The sequence below is a fragment of the Aotus nancymaae genome, unplaced genomic scaffold (genome assembly GCF_030222135.1).
Source record: "Aotus nancymaae isolate 86718 unplaced genomic scaffold, 86718_ANA_hifiasm-v0.15.2.pri h1tg000065l, whole genome shotgun sequence".
In the NCBI taxonomy this organism is placed as follows: domain Eukaryota; kingdom Metazoa; phylum Chordata; class Mammalia; order Primates; family Aotidae; genus Aotus; species Aotus nancymaae.
This window is the reverse complement of record NW_026988480.1, coordinates 7,683,353-7,707,403: the sequence shown is the minus strand read 5'-3', so window position 1 is coordinate 7,707,403 and position 24,051 is coordinate 7,683,353. Positions and strand designations below refer to the sequence as shown.

The following is a 24,051-nucleotide window of genomic DNA, read 5'->3' as shown; positions in this document are numbered from 1 at the left end:
TTGAGGTCAGCTGATTGCACCACCTGAATCCTACACAAATGTTCTGATTTTCTCCTATCTCTTCGAAACCATTTGGTCTATTCCACCCCACTGTCCACTCCACTGTGTTCTTCATGCTGCAGCCACAGTGATGTGTGAAAACGCAAATCTGAGCAGTCACCTCCCCATCTCAAGGTTTGGTAATGACCTCACATTCCATGTGGCTGCCACACTACCACCTTCTGGGAACTAGAGAGATCGTGCCCTGGCCTGGCTCCGCCTTCCCAACTTCTTACTCCACCGTTCTGCCAATCGCTGGTCTCCAGTTTGTCCTGGGCTGCATGAGCCACCGGACTTTTGCACCTGCTCGTCTCCAGTCCAACGTGCTCTGACTTCAAGTAAATAACCAAAATCTACTGGCATAGTGCGTAGTCCTCTCCTGGAGTCTTCTCCCTGCTGTGGGCGCACCAGATCCCATCCCCATTCTGCCAGCTATACTTCCATGAGGGCAGGGCTGGGTCTCTCTGGGCTCTCATTGACCTAGCAGAGGACCTGGGAGCGAAGCGCTCAGTAAACAGGTGTGGGCAGCAGCCAGGTATTACTTGACTTTATATTCTAATTTTTTCTTACAGAAAATCCCTAACATACGAAAATGGGAAGAATCCTATAACGAACTTCCATGTTGACTTCATCCACTTCAACTATTCTCAACTCACAGCCAATACTGTTTCAACAACACCCACACCATTTCCCCCAATGATCTTTTTAAATTAAACTTTTACTTTTTGAAATCACTGTAGATTGACATACAGTTTTAAGAAACTACACAGAGATACCTTGACCTCTCCATCCAATGTCCCCCAGTAGCAGCATCTTGCAAATCATACCCAGATATTATCACTGATATAGTCCAGACAGAAGGTTCCATCCCCATGAGGACTTCTCCTGTTACCTCTTTGGCTACTCCATTCCCCTTCCACTCTTGCCCCTCCCAACCCTTAGCAGACATGAATCTGTTCTCTGTATCTATAATTTTGCCATGTAAAAAGCGTGACATATATGGAATCATACACCATATAGACTTCGGGTTTTGACTTTTCTCACTCAACCTAATTTCTAGAGACCCATCTGGGTTGCTGTGTGTATGAGTAATTCACTTCCTCTCGTTGCTGAGAAGCAATCCAGGGTATTGGTGTACTACAATTTGTTTAGCCACTAGCCTGTTGAAGGACATCTACATTGTTTCCAGTTTGGGGCTATTAAAAATAAAGAGTTTCTATACAGGTCTTTATGTGAACATATGTCTCCTCCTCTGGGATAAATGCCCAGGAATGCAATCACTGAGTCATATGGCAGATGTAGGTTTTTTTGTTGTTAAGAAATTGCCAAAATTGTTTTCCAAAGAAGCTGCACCACTCTAACAATCCCTCCAGCAACGTATAAGGGGTCCAGTTTTTCCACATGCTCACCAGTATTGGGTGTTGTCACTATTTTTAATTTTAGCCATTCTGATAGGGGTGTAGTAACATCAAAGTGTGACTTTAATTCACATACTGCTACTGGTTATTTATGTTGAGCATCTTTTCATGTGCTCATATGCCACCTCTATATCCTCTTCCTTTCTTTGGACCATTTTCTTTCATTTTTACTTTCAACTTTTATTTTAAATTCAGGGGATACTGAATTTGCTTAGGACAATGAATAGTGATAGGATACTGAATTTGCTTAGGATATTGAATTTGCTAAGCTGCAACCATGTTGTTACAAAGGACATGATTTCGTTCTTTTTTATGGCTGTGGAGTATTTCAATGGTGTCTATGTCCTACATTTTCTTTATCCAATCCACTGTTGATGGGCACCTAGGTTGAGTCCATGTCTTTGCTGTTGTGAATTGTATTGCGATAAAAATACAAGTGCATGTGTCTTTTTGTTAGAATGATTTGTCTTCTTTTGGATATATACCCAGTAATGGGATTGCTGGGTCAAATGGCAGTTCTGTTTTCAGTTCTTTGAGAAATCTTTAAACTGCTTTCCACAGTGGCTGAACTAATTCACACTCCCTCCGACAGTGTATACGTATTCCTTTTCTCCGCAGCCTTGCCAGTGTCTGTTGCTTTTTGACTTTTTAATAATAGTTTGGCTCATTTTCCAAGTGAATTGTTTGTTCTTTTTTTTTTTTTTTTTTTTTTATTGCATTTTAGGTTTTGGGGTACATGTGAAAAACATGCAAAGTTGTTGCATAGGTGCATTCATGGCAGTGTGATTTGCTGCCTCCCTCCCCCTCACCCATATCTGGCATTTCTCCCCATGCTATCCCTCCCCAACTCCCCCCCCCACTGTCCCCCCCCACTCCCCCGCAACAGACCCCCGTGTATAGTGCTCCCCTCCCTGTGTCCATGTGTTCTCCTTGTTCAACACCCTCCTATGAGTGAGAACATGTGGTGTTTGGTTTTGTGTTCTTGTGTCAGTTTGCTGAGAATGATGGTTTCCAGGTTCATCCATGTCCCTACAAAGGACGCGAACTCCTCATTTTTAATGGCTGCATAATATTCCATGGTGTATATGTGCCACATTTTTCCTGTCCAGTCTATCATCGATGGGCATTTGGGCTGGTTCCAGGTCTTTGCTATTGTAAACTGTGCTGCAATGAACATTCGTGTGCATGTGTCCTTATAGTAGAACGATTTATAATCCTTTGGATATATGCCCAGTAATGGGATTGCTGGGTCAAATGGAATTTCTATTTCTAGGTCCTTGACGAATCGCCACACTGTTTTCCACAGTGGTTGAACTAATTTACACTCCCACCAACAGTGTAAAAGTGTTCCTATTTCTCCACATCCTCTCCAGCATCTATTTTCTCCAGATTTTTTAATGATCGCCATTCTAACTGGCGTGAGATGGTATCTCAATGTAGTTTTGATTTGCATTTCTCTAATGACCAGTGATGATGAGCATTTTTTCATATGTTTGTTGGCCTCTTGTATGTCTTCTTTTGTAAAGTATCTGTTCATATCCTTCGCCCATTTTTGAATGGGTTTGTTTGTTTTTTTCTTGTAAATCTTTTTTAGCTCGTTGTAAATTCTGGATATCAGCCCTTTGTCAGATGGGTAGGCTGCAAAAATTTTTTCCCATTCTGTTGGTTGCCGATTCACTCTATTGACTGTTTCTTTTGCTGTGCAGAAGCTGTGGAGTTTGATTAGGTCCCATTTGTCTATTTTGGCTTTTGTTGCCAATGCTTTTGGTGTTTTGGTCATAAAGTCCTTGCCTACGCCTATGTCCTGAATGGTTTTGCCTAGGTTTCCTTCTAGTGTTTTTATGGTGTTAGGCCTTATGTTTAAGTCTTTAATCCATCTGGAGTCAATTTTAGTGTAAGGTGTCAGGAAGGGGTCGAGTTTCTGCTTTCTGCATATGGTTAGCCAGTTTTCCCAACACCACTTATTGAACAGGGAATCCTTTCCCCATTGCTTGTTTTTATCAGGTTTGTCAAAGATCGGGTGGTTGTAGATATGTTGTGACAAACCGACAGCCAATATCATACTGAATGGGCAAAAACTGGAAGCTTTCCCTTTGAAATCGGGCACTAGACAAGGATGCCCTCTCTCACCACTCCTATTCAATATAGTACTGGAAGTTCTAGCCAGAGCAATCAGACAAGAAAAAGAAATAAAGGGTATTCAATTAGGAAAGGAGGAAGTCAAATTGTCTCTATTTGCAGATGACATGATTGTATATCTAGAAGACCCTATCATCTCAGCCCAAAATCTCCTGAAACTGATAAGCAACTTCAGCAAAGTCTCAGGATACAAAATCAATGTGCAAAAATCACAAGCATTCCTATACACCAATAACAGACTTAAAGAGAGCCAAATCAAGAACGAACTGCCATTCACAATTGCTACAAAGAGAATAAAATACCTAGGAATACAACTAACAAGGAACGTAAAGGACCTCTTCAAGGAGAACTACAAATCACTGCTCAACGAAATAAGAGAGGACACAAACAGATGGAGAAACATTCCATGTTCATGGTTAGGAAGAATTAATATCGTGAAAATGGCCATACTGCCCAAAGTAATTTACAGATTCAACGCTATCCCCATCAAGCTACCAATGACCTTCTTCACAGAACTGGAAAAAACCACCTTAAACTTCATATGGAACCAAAAGAGAGCCCGCATAGCCAAGTCAATTCTAAGCAAAAAGAACAAAGCAGGAGGCATCACACTACCGGACTTCAAACTCTACTACAAGGCTATGGTAATCAAAACAGCATGGTACTGGTACCAAAACAGAGATATAGACCAATGGAACAGAACAGAGGTGTCGGAATTGTTTGTTCTTTACTGCTGAGTATTAAGAGATTATATACATTCTAGATGATACTCCTTTTTTTGGACATGTGGTTTGCAAATCTTTTCTCCTACTCTGCAGTTTGTCTTTTTTATCCTTTTCACAGGTTCTTTCCACAGAAAAATGTTTAATTTTTATAAAGTCTAATTTATCAACTTTTCCTTTTATGGTTCATGCTTTTGTTCTCCCTCATAACTCTTTGCCTAGTGGTCCCAAAGATTTTTCCCCATTTAAAAAAATACTGTATTTTACATTTTACATTTAAGTCCATCCTCCATTTTAAGTTAATTTTTGTATCAGGTGTGAGCCTTTGGTGGCTGTTCATTGTTTTGTCTGAGGGTTTGCTTTGCTCTCTTTCTTCTAGGTTATGGAGGTAAGAGCATAAACTATTCACTTTAGAATCTTCTTCCTTCCCAAGGTATGTATTTACCCTTATAAATTTTCCTCTCAGTGCTGCTGTACCCATGTCCCACGATTGTTGATATTTTATCCTCATTTTCATTCAGTTCAGTATGTTTTGGATTTCCCTCGAGACTTCCTCTTTGACCCATAGATTATTTATAAGTGTGCTGTTCAGTTTCCAAGTGTTGGAGATGTTCCTGTTACCCTTGTGTTACTGATTTCTATTTTGAGTCCACTGTGGTTGGAGAACATGTTCTGCGTGGTTCGGTTATTTGTAGTTTTCTGAAGTTTGTTTTCCAACCCATACATTCTATAAATAAGGCCTACTGGTCTCTTGGCCCTGAGGTCCATGGTTAACTGGCCTTCTTCTCCCCATCTTTCAGATCTTTCTTATATTTGTCTTATACTTATTGTCCAAGGCTTTTAACTTGTACTTAGCAGGAGAAATAGAGAGAATTATGTCTAAATCACCCTCTGGGAAGTGAAGGCTCTCCCTAATGGTATTTTAAAGCAAATATTGTCATTCATATGCACATCAGTATCTAGGCCTAAATGATACACAGTTAAGCATTCCCGCAGATGCCTAAAGTTTACTACTTCAAAACTGCACAGTGGCTGTGGATGGTAGATACTATATAGTCTGCATTTTTAGATAAGGAGGTGGAGGTTCATAGGGGTTACCTAAATGTACAAATCACATGGTTATTGCATAGCTCTGAGACTTTCAATGCGCTTTTTCAGTTGTGACATTAGGTCGCATCTAGTTCAGAAAGAAAAAAAAAAAGTGAAACATCAGCCCTGTGTCATCTGCCATGGCTGTGGAGTCCACTGATGGAGCTGAAACTCTGACTTTGCTACTTACTAGTGACTCAACTTCTTCATGTCAGTTTTCTCGACTGTAAAATGGGGGCCACATAAGAGTGACCCATAGAATGTGACTGTGAAATGGAAGGAAATCATTCTATAAAGATCAGGGACACATTCTGTACGGGCCAACTACCTCTGTTATTACTGGCCCTCAGAGCAGTCTCACGACTCCACCTGACTTTGCAGAGTAGGTGGGGCCTCCAGGCAAGGGCACAGGCTCACCACACTGTCAGATGAAAGCGTCCACTAAGTCAACACTGTGTGTCTCTGTGCTCCTTGTGGACGAAGGTAAAGTTGACCCTCCCTGGGGACTGCTGAAATTAAAATCTAGAAGGCTCACATTAACATTCTTATCATGTCTCCTTTACATATTTAAAGTCAAAGCCCCGACTTCTTCAATGTGAATGCTTACATGCAGATAGTACTCAGGGCAAGTTGGAGCCCCTGGAATCTAACACACGCTGGTGTGCAGGGCCATCCTCATGTACACACGGTCCGGTGCTGACTCACACACGGGAGCCAACTACTATCTCCAGGCTGGGACAATCGGGCCAGCATAAGACAGTCAGACCACTGGGTACCCCACACTGAGCACCCAGGCTTCCTGCAGCCTCCTAGACCCTTCTGGAGTTTAGACGGGGCTCAGCATTCTCTTATGCGCAATACGGTGATCTCAGAGGCCTCCCTCAGGAGCTGTTAATGTGTCTGCAGTCTGTTTCTAGTATTTTCTTTCCTCAGCCTTATTACTCACCTTCCACTGCTTGTCATCTACCTATTTCAAATGAACCCGGTTCTGGTGTTGCAGGAGAAGATGGGATTCCAAGCCAGAAGGTTAAGTGCCAGCCCAAATCCACTGAACACTTTCAAGCTAGGAGCCAAGTACAGTCACGTCCACGAGGAGGAGGGGCTACGGGGGTGGAAGGGACATCCCTCTATCTGCATCTATTGTAATGATAAAAAATATAGAACAGACACACAGCTACCTATGTGTGAGTCCATCATGCTAATGCATACGGGAACATATACCCTTCTCATGTAATGCTCATATTATGTATACATTAAAATGCAGCTCGTTTGAAATTTCAGTCACACTTACTGAGCAATAGGGGCAGTTTAACTGCTATATGCTACATATGAAAAGAGTCACTTATGCTCCTGAAACCATAAAGGGAATTTTAGGAGAAGGACATTTTTCTATTACCTGGTCCACAGGCTCAGTTTACTCTGGAGAAAGAGGGGAAAATGGAGCTAGCTGTCATGATCACAACACTCCTGGGTAAGGGGCGGATGAAAATGCAAGTTAGTGAAAATTTCTCACCCTCAGGTAACGTGCCTAATAACCGTTAACAGCATCCTTCACCAGGGCAGAAAAGCAGCAGCACAATGAACAAAAATCCCAGAGAAGAATGATTTTGAAATGTGCACAGGCTTTAAGTTTACATTCTCTCTCCACCTGCCCGAGCTCAGTCAGCCTTGTCCTGGACTCTCAAGCAAGTCTTCAAGTCCACCTGGAGGAAGTGTGCAGTAACTCACCCCAAACACCGCCCGCTAACACTCCCTCGCCTGAGCCAGCTGTGCAGACAGACCAATGAGATCAGACCATGGACAGAGCCCCTGAGCTCCTGCGGAGACCCAGGGACAATGATCAGGCACGCACAAATGACAGGCAGGAGGAGCCGCTAGGCATGCGTGAGAAGGCAGCTGGGATGGCAGAGGTAGGGACGTCGTGAGGCACCATCCCCACAGAGAACGTAAAGGGTGGAGTGGGCATTCTAGTTTCTTCAGAAGCACCAATGCTAAGCTGCCGACTGACACCACTGATAGTTCCATCAGCCGCAGATGAAGAGGCTGAACAGGAGGGGTCCCCCCAGGAGGCTAGGCAGCGATGCAAGGCCAGGATGCCACCACACAGTATTTCACGGCCACATGCCTGCATCTTCCCCAGCAAGGCTTCTGAGATATGACACAAATGGAAATATTTCTGCATAAGAGTTCTCTGTAAAAATGGCGACCGTGCCATGCGGTGCCTGAGCTGCCGCGCCTGTGACTCGCGGGTGGATTTCTTACCACGTCCTCCTTTGTGCTGACTGGCCGGGCTGCTCAGCAGGGGCTCAGGTGGGCTGATGGGAGGATAGCGCGGAGCTGTTTTCACTAGAAAAGAAAGCAGAGCGAGGGGCTGTTGTCACCCTCCTTAGGCACGGAGCAGCACGCAGCTACTGTTACTTCGTTCTTACCGTACGGTGTTTCTGGAGACACAGGAAATGCTGGAGTTGAACACATGGCCTCCTTGACACTTAAAATCCTGCCATCAATCATATCGTGGTCTAGGGGATAGCCAGGGGTCATCGTCTGAAATTGGCACAGGGAGGAGAATGTGAGAACGGGGAGTCAAGTGAAGGCTCCTCCAAGCTGGCCCACTGAGCAAACGCCTCCTCTGACAGCAGGATGAGGAGGCTGAGGTCTGGATCCATGCTACAAAACCAGCCTGCCTCTCCTAGCCATGGAAAACTGGAAAACACTTCCACATTCAACAGTAAAGGAAATGGAAAGTATCCTCTGGCCCATCCTTCTAATACAATATACAACTAATAAGTGAAGTAGACAGAGTTGGTAATGGTACGAGTAAATGAGTTTCTCAATATTAAGCCAAAAATCTGGATAAAACAGTCATTAACTGTGATATTAATACATTCACAGACGCATGAAAACACATAGCATTTTAAACACATAGCATAGAAAAAAGGCCGGGTGGAAATATTCTATATATTAACAGTAGTTTTGTTTGTGAGTCAAGACTGTGAATAACTTTCTTTCCTTATCTGTTCTGTAGTTTCCAACTTTTCCAGCTTGAAAAAAAATCCTACCCACGTGTAAAAAGATTCATCGTTTTGGATACACCAACCTGCTTTGCTTCCATTCTGATCAGAAGCCTCATCTAGGCCTCTTGGAAGAGCAAAAAGCTCTTGTCTGTGGCCCTCATCTGTGGGTCACCTCCTAGGAAGGTCTTGGAGGGAGGACTGAGGACCCTGTGTGATGACCCTGAAGAAAGGCTGGGTGTGCCACTGGCTGCTGCTGTCGGGTTATGGAGAACGGCTAAGGCGAGGCCTGTTAGAGTCCTGCCTCCAACCCATACAACCTACCCATGTGCTGTGCCCCTCCTACCCATTCTACAGATCAGAACACAGAGGCTCAGATGCTCTGAGTGAGGCGGCCACACCTGCATAGCTATCTCTGGGGCTCACCACCCAGGCCAGCTGACTGCACACTGTGCTCTCCCAACCATACCGCCTGCCGGGTAAGAGGAGCCACAACCACATTTGTGGAACCAGGATGGAAGGCAAATGCAGAGGGTAGTGCGGGCCGTCTGTATTCAGGGACAAGACCCGGTCACTGCCCGTTCACCCTGAGTTCCAGGACAAGAAAGCAAGTGGAACAGACCCAGAAGCCAGGACCTGGCGGTGGCACATACCTCTTTGACATCTGCTGGCGAGGGGAACGGTGGCAGGTTTGGGGCACGGTCCACGCCAGCCTTTCCCCATGCACATTTGGAGAAGGCCAGCTGTCCTCCAGCGTCATTGTCGTATTGCCCCAGGCTCAGCTTCCTGAGTCTCCCGCCCAGAGGCTGGTCAGCTGAGGAGCCTGTTAAAAGGGAGGCAAGCGGGTTGCAGGGCGCTTCCTCACGGTGAAGTGAGGCACCCTTTCCTTAAATTTTGCCTGCTGCTTCTCAAAGGTGCCATATCCTGCTTCCTGGTCACCATTGTTCCAGGAAGATGCTGTGGTTGCTGCAGGCAAGTGATGGGAAACCCAGGGTGTTCTCAGACTCTAGGGAGTGAACAAAGCCACAGCCCTGGAAACATGCAGCTTCCCCAGGCTGGCATGCTCCTTTCAGAACAGGCCGCCTGGGGACAGGACCAATCACCCAGACTCACGTGCAGTGCTGGGAAAGGACAGTGCCCGGATGGAGTGCTGAGTGGAACTGATGATGCCACCCCTGAGGCCCTGTCAGGACCAGAGTGCCCTGAGGACCACACACCTGCGGTGACCCTGGGCAGAATGTGGCCCGACTATGATAATCTGAATCTCAGCAATGGCAAATTCTGGAGGGCAAAAAAACCTATCATTTCAAGCATCAACAATAAACATTCACCATCCCAAACGTTCCTTGCCAGAAACACCACAGGTGGTCATTCCTGACACAGATCCCCAGAGTCCCCACTCCTGATCAAATTCTGTTCTCTCTGTGTTGGGGGAAAAATGGGAGTCAGTCTAGGATCTAATTTTCTACAACATCTTCCCAGGAATTCTTACGATTTGGCAGTTAGGAAAAACCCGCTGCCAGCTATTAAAAGAATGTTTCTATCGATGACAGAGTCTGAAAATTCAAACCCAACAAAACTGTCCCCTACAGTTTAAATTCAAACTACAAATACATACTCCCTGTAAGTGCAGAGTTCGGAGTAGCATTTCACTGAAAGATGGAGTTTCATTCACCAATGTGTGTGGCCCACATAAGGCTCCTCTTAGAATGACTTTGTTCCAAATTGGTTGATGGCCGCTCTCCAAAGGGAAATACATCATGGCAGTGACATACAGTCGTGCTGAGCTGATGATAAGCTGCTGACACCTCCCTGTCTCTCCTCCCACATCCAGAGACTTTCAGAAGCTCACAGGAATGCAAAGGTTGGCATGATAAAGGGACAGTCCCACAGAGAGGGACAGGATGTCGACCCACCACGCCTGCCTGAGAGGAGCACCAGGACTGCGGTGAGGGTTCTCGTTTCTGTCTGCAGCACGGAAGTGCTCCACTGCCTGACCCTCCCAGCTACCAGGTGCCACTCAGGTGGGGCTTAAGGAGGTTCCTGGGCTGAGCCAGGCTGGGTACCACCCTCCCTGTCCCATGAGACATCAGTGACCAAGCAAGGGAGAGCCAAACCCAGGTCCTTCCAAGCATCCTTCTGCCTCTTCCTTCTGTCCGCTCTCCAATTCCCGGCAGCTCCCTCCAGCAACCCAGGGAAAGAAGAAGGAAGAAGTGTGCATTAGGACCTGGGATTTGGGGTCTCACGTGTATCCTTCACCAGCTGCAAGACCTCCTCAGCCCCCATTTCTTAATGGGTAAAATGAGCATAATGCTCCCTCTTCTCCCTACCACACAGGAGTGAGGATGAAATGAAATGAAGCTGCATATCTGAGAGTCGTGCTCACACGGCAGCCCCTCACTGCAGCACCCCACCCCCACGGTGCAGTGGTCCTCGTCCTCCACTCACCATCCCTCCAAAGGACGCAAGTGCTGCAGGCCGGGGAGGGGCCACCTTCATCTCACTGCTCTTCAACACACACACACATTTGCAGCCATTCCAAGAGTGAGTTTAAAGAGGGCTGGGGGAGGTGTAAGATCCCAAAGTCAGGCTGGCTTCACACACCACCTGGTACTCAGCTCAGACTCAGATGTGGAGCTTGTCCCTGAAGCAGTCAAGGTGGCAGGTAGCAGCCCTGGGTGTTTGTGATGGAAAGGAAGTGCCATGGCCACAGGCAAGTGACTGAAAGCCTAGTCCTCCCCGCCCCCCAACCCCAGCAAAAGGAGCCACGCTGCTGGGCTCAAGGGAATCATTCCAGCTGGGAGGACCTATCTGTGGCAAGTGCCGGGAGCCCCCCTGCCCTTTACCGACATTATAGTCCACTCACAGCCTAGAACTTCCAAGGTCACTTCCAGAGATGTCATTTTCAAAGGGGAGAGAATATTACTTCTGTTCAACATGCAACATCATATGTGGTGTTTTTATCAAAAGTGACATGGCAATATCATGCCAACACACAATGCTTCACAAAGCACATAGAAAAAACAGCTATGCAAATCACCCTGGTTTGAGCATTGTACATTGTAAACATTCATCAGAATATCACACCGTACCCCACATGTACGTACAATTATTATGTCTCAACTAAAAATAGTCATAATAATAAAGAAACTGCGGACAGTGTGGTTAAGAGTTCTCTCTGATCTGAAGAGGGTGGCTGGGAAGCACGTGTGAATGTGCTCTCGCCTCAGGCCTGAGGTTGGAAACTCACCGGCTTCAGAGACGGAGGTCCCATTAGGGTTAGCTGATGACAGTCAGCACAGCCTTGCAGCTGCACTCAAAGACATATCCAGGTCGTAACAGGGTCCGAAAAGGAATTTCCAGGACTAAAGCATAAGTCTCAGCGCAGGAGGCTTAGACTTTTTCTAACCTTTCAACTTGGAGGTTTCCTTCAACATGACTCCTTCAGAGCAGCTAGGGAATACGATCTGTGAGTGAGCTGACATGAATCCAGCAGTGGCCTCCGTCCTGGGCCTCCCTGACGAGAGGAGGCTTTGAAACACGGGCATTCTGTGAGTTGGCCCCAGAAATGTCCCTGCTGAACACATGGATTTGAAACTGTTCCTCAATTCTCTCTCTCCCTGAAGAATTACAATGAAAAACAGAATGTTCTTCATTCAAAAAAAAATCTCCTAGAAAATGTCCTTTAGCCCACCTCCAGTGCTTGCGCTAAAATCTGGGCGGCGCCATGTCTGGTTAAGCAGAGCTACGTGCTTCTCCCTCTGGATGGATCAATACTTCTCAGTACCCTGCCACTGGGACCACCAGGAGGAAGATGGTTTCCACAACCGAGGGAGCTCGACAAAGGACAGTGGCTGTGGGTCTGAGGCCGGAAAGGGGCTCGGCAAGTGCAGGAAGAATGGGGGAGTCAAGGCCCCTGCAAAAGCGCCACCATGCCCCGGCTTCCAGAATGTGGCTGCACAGAAAGCGTGGCTTCAGCCCTGCTGGTCCTGCTTTACATTCCCAAAGGGGAAAAAACACCGGCATACAAGCTCAGCAAGGCGCAGGTCTCTCCGGGGTGTGCAGATAGACCCCTTCCTCTTGGACTGCAAACCTTGGAAACGGGAAGCTTGAAATGCCAGGAAAAACAGGGCAAAATCAGACAGGGTTTAAAATATTGGAACACCACTATGTGCTAGGATGCACCCACATCTGCCCAGGAGGTAGTTACAAAAGAAAGAAAAGCAGGAGACCAACGTTTATCCAGCAGCAGTGACATTCCAAGCCTGGGCAGGTGCTCTCATAGAGAAAAGCCCACAAGCTCTCCATTAAGGCAGACTACTACATCTTTTTTGCTGACAAGGAGAACGGAGGCTCAGGTCTGAGTACTCATCCTATACCACACAGCAGGTAAGCAGAGAGCAATGATTTGTCACCACACATATGTATCTGACTTTAAAACCCACAACTGCCGGCTGGGTGCAGTGGCTCACACCTGTAATCCCAGTACTTTGGGAGGCTGAGGCGGGTGGATCGCGAGGTCAAGAGATCAAGACCATCCTGGCCAACATGGTAAAACCCCATCTCTACCAAAAAAATACAAAAATTAGCTGGGCATGGTGGTGCTGACCTGTAGTCCCCCAGCTACTCGGGAGGCTGATGCTGAAGAAATGCTTGAATCCGGGAGGCGGAGGTTGCAGTGAGCCGAGATCGCGCCACTGCACTCCAGCCCGGCGCCTGGCAACAGAGCAAGACTCTGTCAAAAAAAAAAAACAACCCACAACTGCCAACTCTATTCCTCTGTGGTCACTCTTTCTAGCCCACTGGTGTCTTTCCTTGCCTTCTATCCCTTCCCACCTCAAAAAGCCTACACAGAGCAGACAGGGGCCCATGGGCCCTGGAAGACACTGCCCACTTCCACTGCCTGTGGTGACGGAAGGGCCCTGGGGTCAGGATGGCTACCCTCGTCCTGCTGAGGAAGGGGGACTCTTCCTTCTGGACATGTCCTGATGGGGCAGCCGACAAAGGCTTCTCAAACTCTTCTGTCTCTCATATGAATTTCAGATTTAACAATGGTTTATTCTTCCCAGTCCTAGGAAATCTGCCAAGTGTCTTAAGTAAAAACATAGGGTCCAGTAGAGAACCTGGTGGGGGTGCCTTTCCAAAGTGTCTGAGCACACAGCAGTCTAGAGAAGAGGAAGGAGGGACAGTTTTTCAAGTTCTTCCCATCTGAGAATCCTTGACTACAGGGAAGGTCCGAGAAGAAGAGAGAGCGTGGCTTGCTCACTGCTTTGCCACTGGACTGGCGGGAGCTGCCACAGAACCCACGCCCTGCCGCCAGCCACAGATGCTCGCTCAGAGGCCAGCCCAGGACCACCTGGCCAGGGTGGACTCTGCCTCTCTGCTCATGGGTGAGTCCCCAAAGCCATCTCCACGATGAAATGAGAACACAAAGCTGGCTTAGGGGATCCCACAGATAACGCAGCAGAGGCTGGAGCTTGGCACATAGTCGCAGGCAGGAAGTGTTACAATGGGCCACACTCAAAATGGACTGTTTATGTAGCCACTGAAAATCAAGTTTTATGGAACTTGAAGCGGGCAAACACGCTGAAACATCAAGTGACAAAAGGCAGTAGGCAAAGATGCATGTGTAGTGTGATTTCATTTTGATTTAAAAACTAAGAAAATGTCTCAAATGCTCTTAAGAACTTCCCTCAGGGTTGTGTGATTCTAGGCACGATTCATATTTTTTTGTAATGTTTTCACTAATGTATTACTTTTTAAAATTAGGGAAACAACACAGAAATTACCTTTGAGAGGAACAAAGCTTCTTTTATGTTGTAGTACTCTGTGCTGGTGTACTGAGTTTCCCTGAATCCCTTTCTAATTCTGCGTTAGTATTAGTTCCTATAGTCTCCCAAACTCATGTGTTTGATCCTTACGCTTTTCATTCTCTCTGATAAATCTCCCATGTCGGACAGCCATATGCAAATTAACATGAGAGGTGGATTTCTGCAACAATATGCTCAGAGGAGATGTGTAAGTGACATTCATTTATACAGAGCAGGGCTTATGCCTCCCAGAGGTTATAATGCAAGGCGCCTGGCAGCAGGGGTCTCTCTCTCCCTTTCTTAATTATTCAAATTATTCAACAAAGGCCCAAGGCAGGCCCATTAGCTGCCTGCTTCAGGCAAGAAAACTTGAACATGAGACTACTCCACGCTGGGTCCAAGGCAGATACCTAGGAAGCACAGTAGTGGAGTAGAATTCAATCAAGGCCCTGGTGCCACGTTCAGGCCCAGGACATTCCATCAGCGCTGCCTCCCTTTAACCTGTGCACAACATCTAGGGCAGAGATGCCGATGGCCGCTGGGCCACAGCACCCATGTCTATTGTGTGCCACAGGAAAGAAGCAAGGAAGGGCTGAGGGCACAGGTGCAACAGCGAGCAGGTAGTAAGCTCAGAGTGGGATTCCAAAACGGGCCCCTGTACCTGTCCATGAAGAAAGGACCACTCTAGGAATGCGCCCTGGAGGCTGGGGCTGCTCTCCCACACACACCACACCGCTCTCACGGGCACACACACACACGCACATGTACACAATCACACGCTCATGTGCTCCCAGTTTCCAGCACTTTTTCACATCCACACACTTGCAGACACATGTATAAACACACTCAGTTAAGAAGTCAAATCCAGGAAAAGAGAAGAAAAAGGAGACCTCATGAGAGCAGGAGAGCTGGCCACCACACAGTATGGCTGTCACCTCTGGGAGGGGCTGATAAAGGGAAAAGAGGGACCTTGCCAGCACTGGGAACACCTACAGGGCTCTGGGTGATCTGCTCTCCTACCCCCAGCTCCCCAAGTTATCTCTCTCTCATCAGAAAAACTGAGGAGAAAGGGAACAAAACCCAATCTCCCACAAAGGGATGTTCACAGACAGGCAAAAGGTACCTCCCAAAGCCCTTTGCTGGGGGGGCACCTGCATCTGCCTGCACCCAGGGCGCCCCACACCCTACTCTCTCAACCTGTGTCCACCCTGCTCCCAGCCTAAGGCCCAGGTGCCAGGGAAGAGCTGCCCCAGCTTCCCTGCTGGTCCCCAGCCAATAAAAAACACAAACAGAACAGAACAAAACGAATTCTACATCCTCCCCTTACAAAGGCCGTGAGTACTCAGTGCAGAAATCTCGGGCCCCTTGAGCTCCCAGTGAATATAGACCCCAGTGATCTGCAGGTGATGTGCAGCCTTTCATGCAGCTGGGGTCTCTGTGAAGGGAGGTACAGGCAGCGGCTTTTTCATTACACAGTCTTGTGACCCTCTTTTCTCCCTGATTGTCCACCAATGCATGGCAGGGCAGCATGGTCTCCAAAGGTCACGTGACTGGACGCCGCCCACCTCCTTGGCCAGTCCCTACACTGGGCATTCAGATGCCCGAGCCTCCTTTCCTCCAGAAACTGGGTGCTACCCACCCACGGCCTCGGGAACCACCTGACCTCGAGTGTAAAATGGGACACATGCCCCAGAGTCCCCCGCACTGCCACTCCCAAAGACCAGCACATTTCCTCATTTAGCAGCCTCACTGTTATTCATGGGTGGGGCTGGCATCACAGACAGATAAGGAAACGTGCTGAGGGCTGCCCAGCCAGCAGGCTGTGCTGGGTCACCTGAGACTCCACTACACCCAGCAGGAGCTGGCATTCACCACAGGGTGCAAAACGACACTGAGCCTGGGTCTGGGAGGCAGGAGGGTGCCCGGTCATTCTGGCCCCACAGTGGGAGCTGGAGATGGTGTGACCTCGGCCCCAGGTGTATCTAATGACATGCCTTAACCAAAGCCAACACGACAGGGTCGGGGATGGTCCTGACAGGGTATCCTCATGTGCTCTGAGGAAAGAGCAGGAAAGCCGGTCCTTGACTGGGGGTGCCCGGAGGCCTCGTGAGAAGGGGGTGCATCGCCGTCAGAGCCCTGGAGAATCAAGGATTCAGGCCAAGACATTGGGTGCTGTACTAAACACACGTGGGACTGAACTCAGCCCAGCCTGGGAGTCAGCACTGTTGCCACCAATTCACCCCTCAGCAGTCTGAAGTGCAGGAGGGGGCTTCTCAGATCACTTAGCCACAAAATGCTTTAAAAAACTTTTTAACACCCACAAAGCAACTTTCCACCTTGTCCAAATGCACTGAACTCCCCGTTATCTATACTAACTGAGAGTGTGAAATAACACATCCTGACTGATAAGGCCACAGTTATGCTGACCCTGAACTGTGATTCAGTTCTGTGATTCAGAATGTTTCTTGGAAACTGATCTTTGCCAGCGCATGGCAGATCTCAGGCCCTGAGCCTCTGCTGGGAAGTGGGAAGACAAAGGGGAAGGAAGAGGGTCAAGTGTACCGGAGCGGACACCCACCATGCTGCCCACTTAGACGCTTCATGTCACCACATTCTCTCCACTATGGGGTCACGTAGCCCACTCTATGCAGGTGAAATAAAGCCACCACCCAGGTGGGAGGCAGCCCGTGGGGTCTCCTGCCTCTGCCTCTGATAACTTGGCTGTCCTCTAAATTCCACAGCAGGGTCACAAATCCTGCTCTCGTCAGAACCACCCTGCGGCACGCTCCAGCCTCAATGAGCCAAGGGCCGGCTCTCCTGGAGGCTGGGACACGCACCTAAGGTGAGGCTGCAAATATACAACGGTGGTTCTCAAAGGCAGCTGCCCACATTTTATCACCAAAATCCTGAAGCTGGAGCCTCACCCATGAAGCCAGAACCTCCAGCGGTGAGACCTGGGTGGCAATATTTTTAAAAACTCCTTAGTATTTCCAACACACAACCAAGCTAAAGAATCACAGCAGGTCTCAACTCTGAATTCACACTGCGTTATTTAGGGAGCGTTTTTAAAACAAGTCTGACATCCAGGCCCCACCAGTGCCAATTCAATCTGCCACCCTCCCGAGGTAGAAATAGGCACTCACATATTTAGCATCTGCATGTTTAAAGCTCCCCAGGTGACTCCAACATGCAGCCAATATGTCCAACCCCGTTCTAAAAGAGATGGAATTCACTCCCTTAGTAAAGTTTCAGGATGCAATGTTGATTAAAGAGTAGATTGTAGGTACTCTTACACAAAAGTAACTAGGTAAAATGGTGGGTATGTCCATTTGTTTGACTGTACTGTTCCTCTCCCTATGTATAGATGTAACAAAATATCATGTTAAATACTTTAAATATATACAATGATAAATTAATTAATTAAATCATAGAAAAAACAGGGGCCAGGCACAGTGGCTCCCTGTAATCCCAGCACTTTGAGAGGCCAAGGCAGGGGGATCACTTGAGCCCAGGAGTTCCAGATCAGCCTGGGCAACATGATGAAACCCTGTCTCTACAAAAAAATTCAAAAAAATTTAGCTAGGCATGGTGGCACATACCTGTCATCCTAGCTACTCTGGAGGCTGAGGCGAGAGATCAATTGAGCCCAGGAGGTCAAGGATGCAGTGAGCTACGATCACACCACTGTACTCCAGCCTGTGTGACAGAATGAGATCCTGTCTCAAATAATAAATAAATTAATTTAAAAAATAAAAAGAACAGGCCAGGTGTGGTGGCTCACGCCTCTAATCCCAGCACTCTGGGAGGCTGAGGTGGGCGGATCGTGAAGTCAGGAAATCGAGATCATCCTGGCTAACATGGTGAAACCCCGTCTCTACTAAAAATACAAAAATTAGCTGGCCATGGTGGCACACACTCGTAATCCCAGCTACTCAGAAGGCTGAGGCAGGAGAATCGCTTGAACCCGGGAGGCAGAGGTTGCAGTGAGCTGAGATTGAACCACTGCACTCTAGCCTGGGAGACAGAACGAGACTCCATCTCAAAAAAAAAAAAAGAAAACTCATGACATGCTAGAATATTACCTAGTTTAAAACATGCCTTCTTTCATTTCTATCTGGGCACTAGCAGGTAAAGTCCCCATGAGCTACTGATTTATCTTGATGTGATCCTCTAGGAAGGAAGCGTGACGTCCCACAGGTGTGCTTCATAGGCTCTGGAAGTTCCCTTGCATTCCTAGGAGTGAAAACAAGTAGTGGGCAAAGACTGCTTCACGGTGAGCTTGAGGCCTCCAGACTTCAGCTCATTCACACACACCCACGAATCTTTTCAAGACAGTGTGTAAAAGGAGGCAGGGTGGCATGACAAGGATGCCCCCACACTCTTCCCAGCTGAAATGCTCCCAGAAATGGTTTGAGGAGCCTTCTCCCAAAACGGAAAGAGGACTGACTGACTAGCCCCTTCCACCTGGAGGGCGTAGCCTTAACAAGCTGGGTGACTTACGGTTTTGTTTTCTTTTTTTTTTTTTTTTACAACGTAACGTGTCAGGAAATCCTTAGGCAGGATTCTGACTGACATATCAAGACCAACCCAGGCAAGAGCCCTCCCCTCCCAGGCACGCCCTCTCTAGGTTGAGCTGTCTCCGTGTCTCACTCTGATTCTAAGAGAACATGTGGGCGCCCACAAAGCTGCAACAGAAGGCGGAGGGGGGAATCCCGTTTTTTAGATTGCAAAATTGAAAATTCTTTCCACTGGGAAACACTGAAGTCCATGCTAGGTGGTGGCATTTCTTCTAAAAAGACACATTTAAAAGGGAAATGATATGTCAAAAATACAAAGCACTCCTACACAAGAATGTCAGCAATAATCCCTGTGTTTTATAAGTCGACTGTAACCTAACGTGCAGATGCAAAAAGCTGCAAACCACCGAAAGGAGACCCCCTCTTCCTCACACACTCCCCAGCCCCGAAGGCCCCACCCACGGGGCTTCTGAACGGGCTTCAATTCCTGCCGTGGTGTTTACCACCCCATGCCTTCGGAGGGGCACAAGGGCTGTCCACCTTCAGGGCCACATGGGCTGCGCTGAACACAGGTGTGGCCATGGGTCCACCTGACTGATGAACCGTGACAAGGGCTGTAGCCGGTAACTTCCGGCAGCAGCTGTGGGAGCCGGGAGTGCTCTCGGCAGTGTGGACAGCCTTGGGTGTGCAGTGAGGGCTTCCCGCTCATCCCAGGTCCTGGCATGAGGCCCCCGTCAAGCCACAATGCAGTGGACATGTGACATGACTGGAAAAAACCATGTTGCTTTATGTTCCCGAGACAGTGGAGTTGTCATAACTGTTCCACCCTGACAGAGGGAGAGAATTCCACCACCACCTATCTAGGCCTCCAGAAATTAGCAGGTCCCCTGAGCCAGGACTCAGGTCGTTAGGGTCACATAGACCAGCCCATTCCAGTGCAGCTCGGGCAGAGCTTCTGGTGACAAATGGCACACCCAGAGGCCTGGTGATGCCAAGCGACTTTCAAGCATCAGTGGGGAATTTCCCCAACAACTTAGAGAGCTGCCACAGGACCCAACAAGTTAGAGAGCTGCCACAGGACCCAGCAACCCCTCTCCTGGGCAACACCCCAACAACTGAAAGCAGGCGTTCAGACAAACATGGCACACCCATGATCACATCATCACCATTCACCAAGGCCAAAGGTGGAAGCAACCCAAGTCTCCGTCGAGAGGGTAAACAAACAGTGGTCTATCCCTGCTGTGGAATATTACTCAGCCATGAACAGTACTAAAGTTCCCACATGGGCTATAACACATCCAGCTTGAAAAACATCACATACCACGTCACAGGAGCCAGCCACAAAAGGCACAAAATGTCCACAGTCAGCACATCCCCAGGGACAGGAGGAGATGAGTGAGTGCCAGGGGCTTGGGGAGAAGGTGTGGATGGGAAGGGACTTCAGGGGGTATGAGGTGTCCCTTTGGGATGATGAAAAATTTCTGAAACTAAATAGTAATAGTGGTTGCACAGCAATCTAAATGTCCTTACTGCCAATGAACTGTACACTTAAAAATGATTTAAAATACTAAATGTTATGTTATGTGTATTTTACCACAATAAAAAATATTTTTTAAAAAACTGGAAGGATGATTTCTGTTTTCTAGTGTGGGCCAGATCAAAGATTTTCATCTCAAAATGAAAATATGAGTTTATTATTAATTACTTTATTTTTACTTCTCCCTTGACATGTTTGGGTGTTAAATTTAGTTTTTAATATGTGCTTAAGGAGGTTATATTAGCTATAACTTTCACCTCAGGAGAGTAAAGATGGCATTACTCTCGCTCAGGAGATTAAAGATGTTATAGAAACGGTACTGAGCCAGTGAAGATCCCTTGCTGTGGCTGTCCCTCGCAGTGTAGACTGAGCAGGAAGTGGCCTGGAATCCACACCTTAAAGGCCCAGAAGGCCCAGACAGCACCTCCTCCTCTATGGCCCTGACTTCTCAGCAGTGTCTTCAGAGCACCCGTCAAGGTGGCAGGGTGGGACACCAAGTCCCTCTGCAAAGCAGAGGATGGGTCTCTGGGGCAAATGGAAATGATTCATCAACTCTAAAATTTCAAAGTTGGTTTTATGCAATAAAAAAAGTAATTGCAGCAGCAGTTTCCCAGAGCAGACTGGAGTTTCTTATCCTAAAATGTTTTCCAAATTGGAAACCCACAGAGCTCCCTGTAGTGCAGTGGGCTGACTTGGTTATTAAATATGCACTCACATACATATGGCCTGTCCATACCCACAGCCCTAAAGTCTCAGGGTCTGAAGGTAGAGAGGAGCTGTGTCTAGTCCTGACCCCTGGGCAGCAATCTCTTTCTAGAGCTCTCAAGGCACATAAATATCCCATCTCTCTCCACCACCTCGAGAGACCGAAGCTCACTGGTGGAGAAAAAGCCTCATTTTGCCTGTGGCAACAAAGAAAGAGCAAGAGTCCCTCATGGACACACGTTCAGTGCCCATGGCCCTGGCTCCTTAGCTCCCAGACCTCCTTTATCCCGATTCTCTGATGCAAGTACCAGGAAGTCCCTCTTATAAGACCTGGGTCCTAGGACCTCATCCAGCTTCCTGGAGGGGGCAGTGGCCAAGGGAAGCCTTTAAGAGAAAAAAATGACCCTGGGCTGACTGTGATCATCCAGAGACAGCCCCTAAAAGGCGGAGATGCTGGCATAAGCCCTGGTCTTGTGCTGACACCCGAGTCCTTGGAGGGCTCTGGGAGTGTCTATACTTGGTGCTGCGGTCAGTCCTCCATCCGCCACCTCAGATGTGCGTGCTGGTGTCTTCCCCCATGCACCAAGGACCCGGCACTGGCAGGGTGACAGCCATAACTGAGTACTGCTCAGTTATAACACACTGTAGAGAAATAATAACACCTGGACTTTTAGAAAGTACCGTGGGTTCCCTGTGTCCCTAGCATGGCTCTGAAATCCTCTTACCCAGATCACTAACAGCCAAATCCAAGGCCCCTTCATTCTCCCAGTGTCTAGCTGCTACAGGCCCAAGCACTGGGGCTCCCTCCCTTCCTCCCTTCCTCCCTCCCGAGACTCTTCCTCTGCAGAGTTGGAGGCCGGTGCCACCCCATGGCACCCCCATCCTGCCAAACACCATCCTCCATTGTCTCTGGGCCCCTAACGGAGTTGCCAGGCTCAGTGCACCTTCGAGCTGCCTTCTCTTCTGGTAAGACGGTGACCACGCAAAAAAAACAAGCAGGGGCCCAGCCCAAGACCCCGAGGCTTGCCTCTGCCCTTGAGGAAGAGCCATGCTCCCTGGCCCCCATCCGGGCCCTCCATGGTGCGGCCTGTCTGCATCTCCAGCCTCACTCCTCGGCACCGAACTTCCCCGGCACACCATGCTTTCTCCTAGTCCACCTCTCCTCCAGACTATCTGCCTGGTAAGGATCCCTCTGCCCTGCAAGGCCTGGATGAGAGACTCTGGCTGAGCACTCCCGACATGTCTCCCCAACTCTGGAGTTGAAATGAGGAGGGATGGTCTGCATGCCTCCACTTTGTGAGGGCTGTGAGCTTGCAGGTGAGCTGCTCTCTGAACCCTGAGGTGCTCCTCCAGCTTTCACATTTGGTTCCTTTGGTTGGGGTTTAGCACACAATTTAAATCAATGGGCTCTCCATGATCAATTATTAAAAGCTGACAATTTCCATTGCTCTGAACCTTCTTTACGATGCCCAGGTTATCAGCCACGGGTTAGCACTAACAGAGCAGATGCCGAGTCTGGGAGGGACATTAAATGCCTGGCGGGAATGCCACAGTGCTGTCTGCAAGCAGAACGGGGCCTGCCAGGTTCCTGTCATCGCAGGGTGGAGGTTGATGTAACACGAATAAAGTATTTTGACAACACGAAGCAAAGAGCCCTCAAGGTATGAAAAAAAAACAAAAACACAGAGCTGGCTTTTTGCCACCCATGGAATCATGAATTTCACAGGTTGAGTCATTTCTTTTGTTACTGGGATATCATCAGTTGAAATCTTCCCCCACTTAAAAGGGTATGATCCAAAAAACATACCACAGGCTGAAACCAAGTGAGACCCAGAGTTGGGTGGGGATGGTGAGCTCGGCAGCAGCAGAAGTCAGACCAGACTGAGGGAGCAAGGCCCCATGACTGGCGGGCACTTGTAGCGAGCAAAAGGCCCCCAAACCAACTCCCTGCACATCACCCATCCTACAAGAAGGACACAGAACTGTGCTCACTGGCACACAGAGCACCCAGGTCTCAGTGATACCCCACCTCTAGATGGCCTCTCTCTGGTCTTGTGAGTGGTGAAGGCTATTCTACACCGTCCAGTGATAAATCTCCCTTCAGTGCCCATTCAGCAGAGCAATCCGGGTCTTGAAAGGATCATTTGCAGTTCCGCCCGTATTTACAAACATTATGTAAATACAGTCCCAGGCCCCTGTATTTACAAACATATGTCGAGTTCTCCCTGCATGCCAGGGGGAAACAAAAAGTAATGGGTACTTCCCTCAAGGTTTGCTGGCGAGTGGAAGAGTGCGAGTTTAGTGAAATTAGGGCATAGCCATGGGGTGCAGAGTCAAAGAGATGAAAACCGTGTTACGTGTTCCAGTGGAGATGGAGGTACCTAAAACAGTGTAGGCATTCAGCGTAACAGCTCTTGCTATTACCAACATCATCAACATCACAATCACCAACACCACTATCAACAGCATCACCATCATCATCACCGTCACCAAACCATCACCACCATCAACATCATCAACATCATTACAGTCATCATTGCTATCACCACCATCAACATCACTGCAGTCATCACCATCATCGGGATCAATACCATCATCATCATCACCATCACCATCATCACCATCACCATTACTACCATCAACAGCATCACCACCGTCAACATCATCACCATCATCACAGTCATCATCGCCATCAACACAATCAACATCCCTGCAGTCATCGTCAACATCACTGCAGTCATCATCATCATCATCACCATCATCATCATCACCATCATCATCACCATCACCATCACCATTTCTACCATCAACAGCATCACCACCATCAACATCATCACCATCATCACAGTCATTACCATCACCACCAACATCATCATCACAGTCATCACCATCACCGTTACCATTACCACTATCAACATCGTTACCACCACCATTACTACCATCAACATCATCACCACCATCACAGTCATCGCCATCATCACTGTCACCATCACCACCATCACCATCATCACCGTGACCATCATCACCATGATCACAGTCCTCACCATCACCACCATCACCACCA

The 24,051-nt window shown here is 48.0% G+C and overlaps 1 protein-coding gene across 5 annotated transcripts in view; it reads right to left on the bottom strand.

Annotated features, from left to right (window-relative positions):
- The window catches only part of TNS3 (tensin 3), a 319,311-nt gene that overhangs the window by 60,415 nt on the left and 234,845 nt on the right, over positions 1–24,051 (bottom strand). For 4 of the 5 annotated variants that reach the window (XM_064366692.1, XM_064366695.1, XM_064366693.1 and 1 more), the window contains 3 exons: positions 9,072–9,241; positions 7,837–7,951; positions 7,670–7,753 (listed from right to left, as the gene is read on the bottom strand). In XM_064366692.1, coding sequence (XP_064222762.1) covers positions 7,670–7,753; positions 7,837–7,951; positions 9,072–9,241 — 369 coding nt within the window. The remainder of the gene's footprint in view (positions 1–7,669; positions 7,754–7,836; positions 7,952–9,071; positions 9,242–24,051) is intronic. The other variant, XM_064366694.1, reaches the window with a different exon arrangement.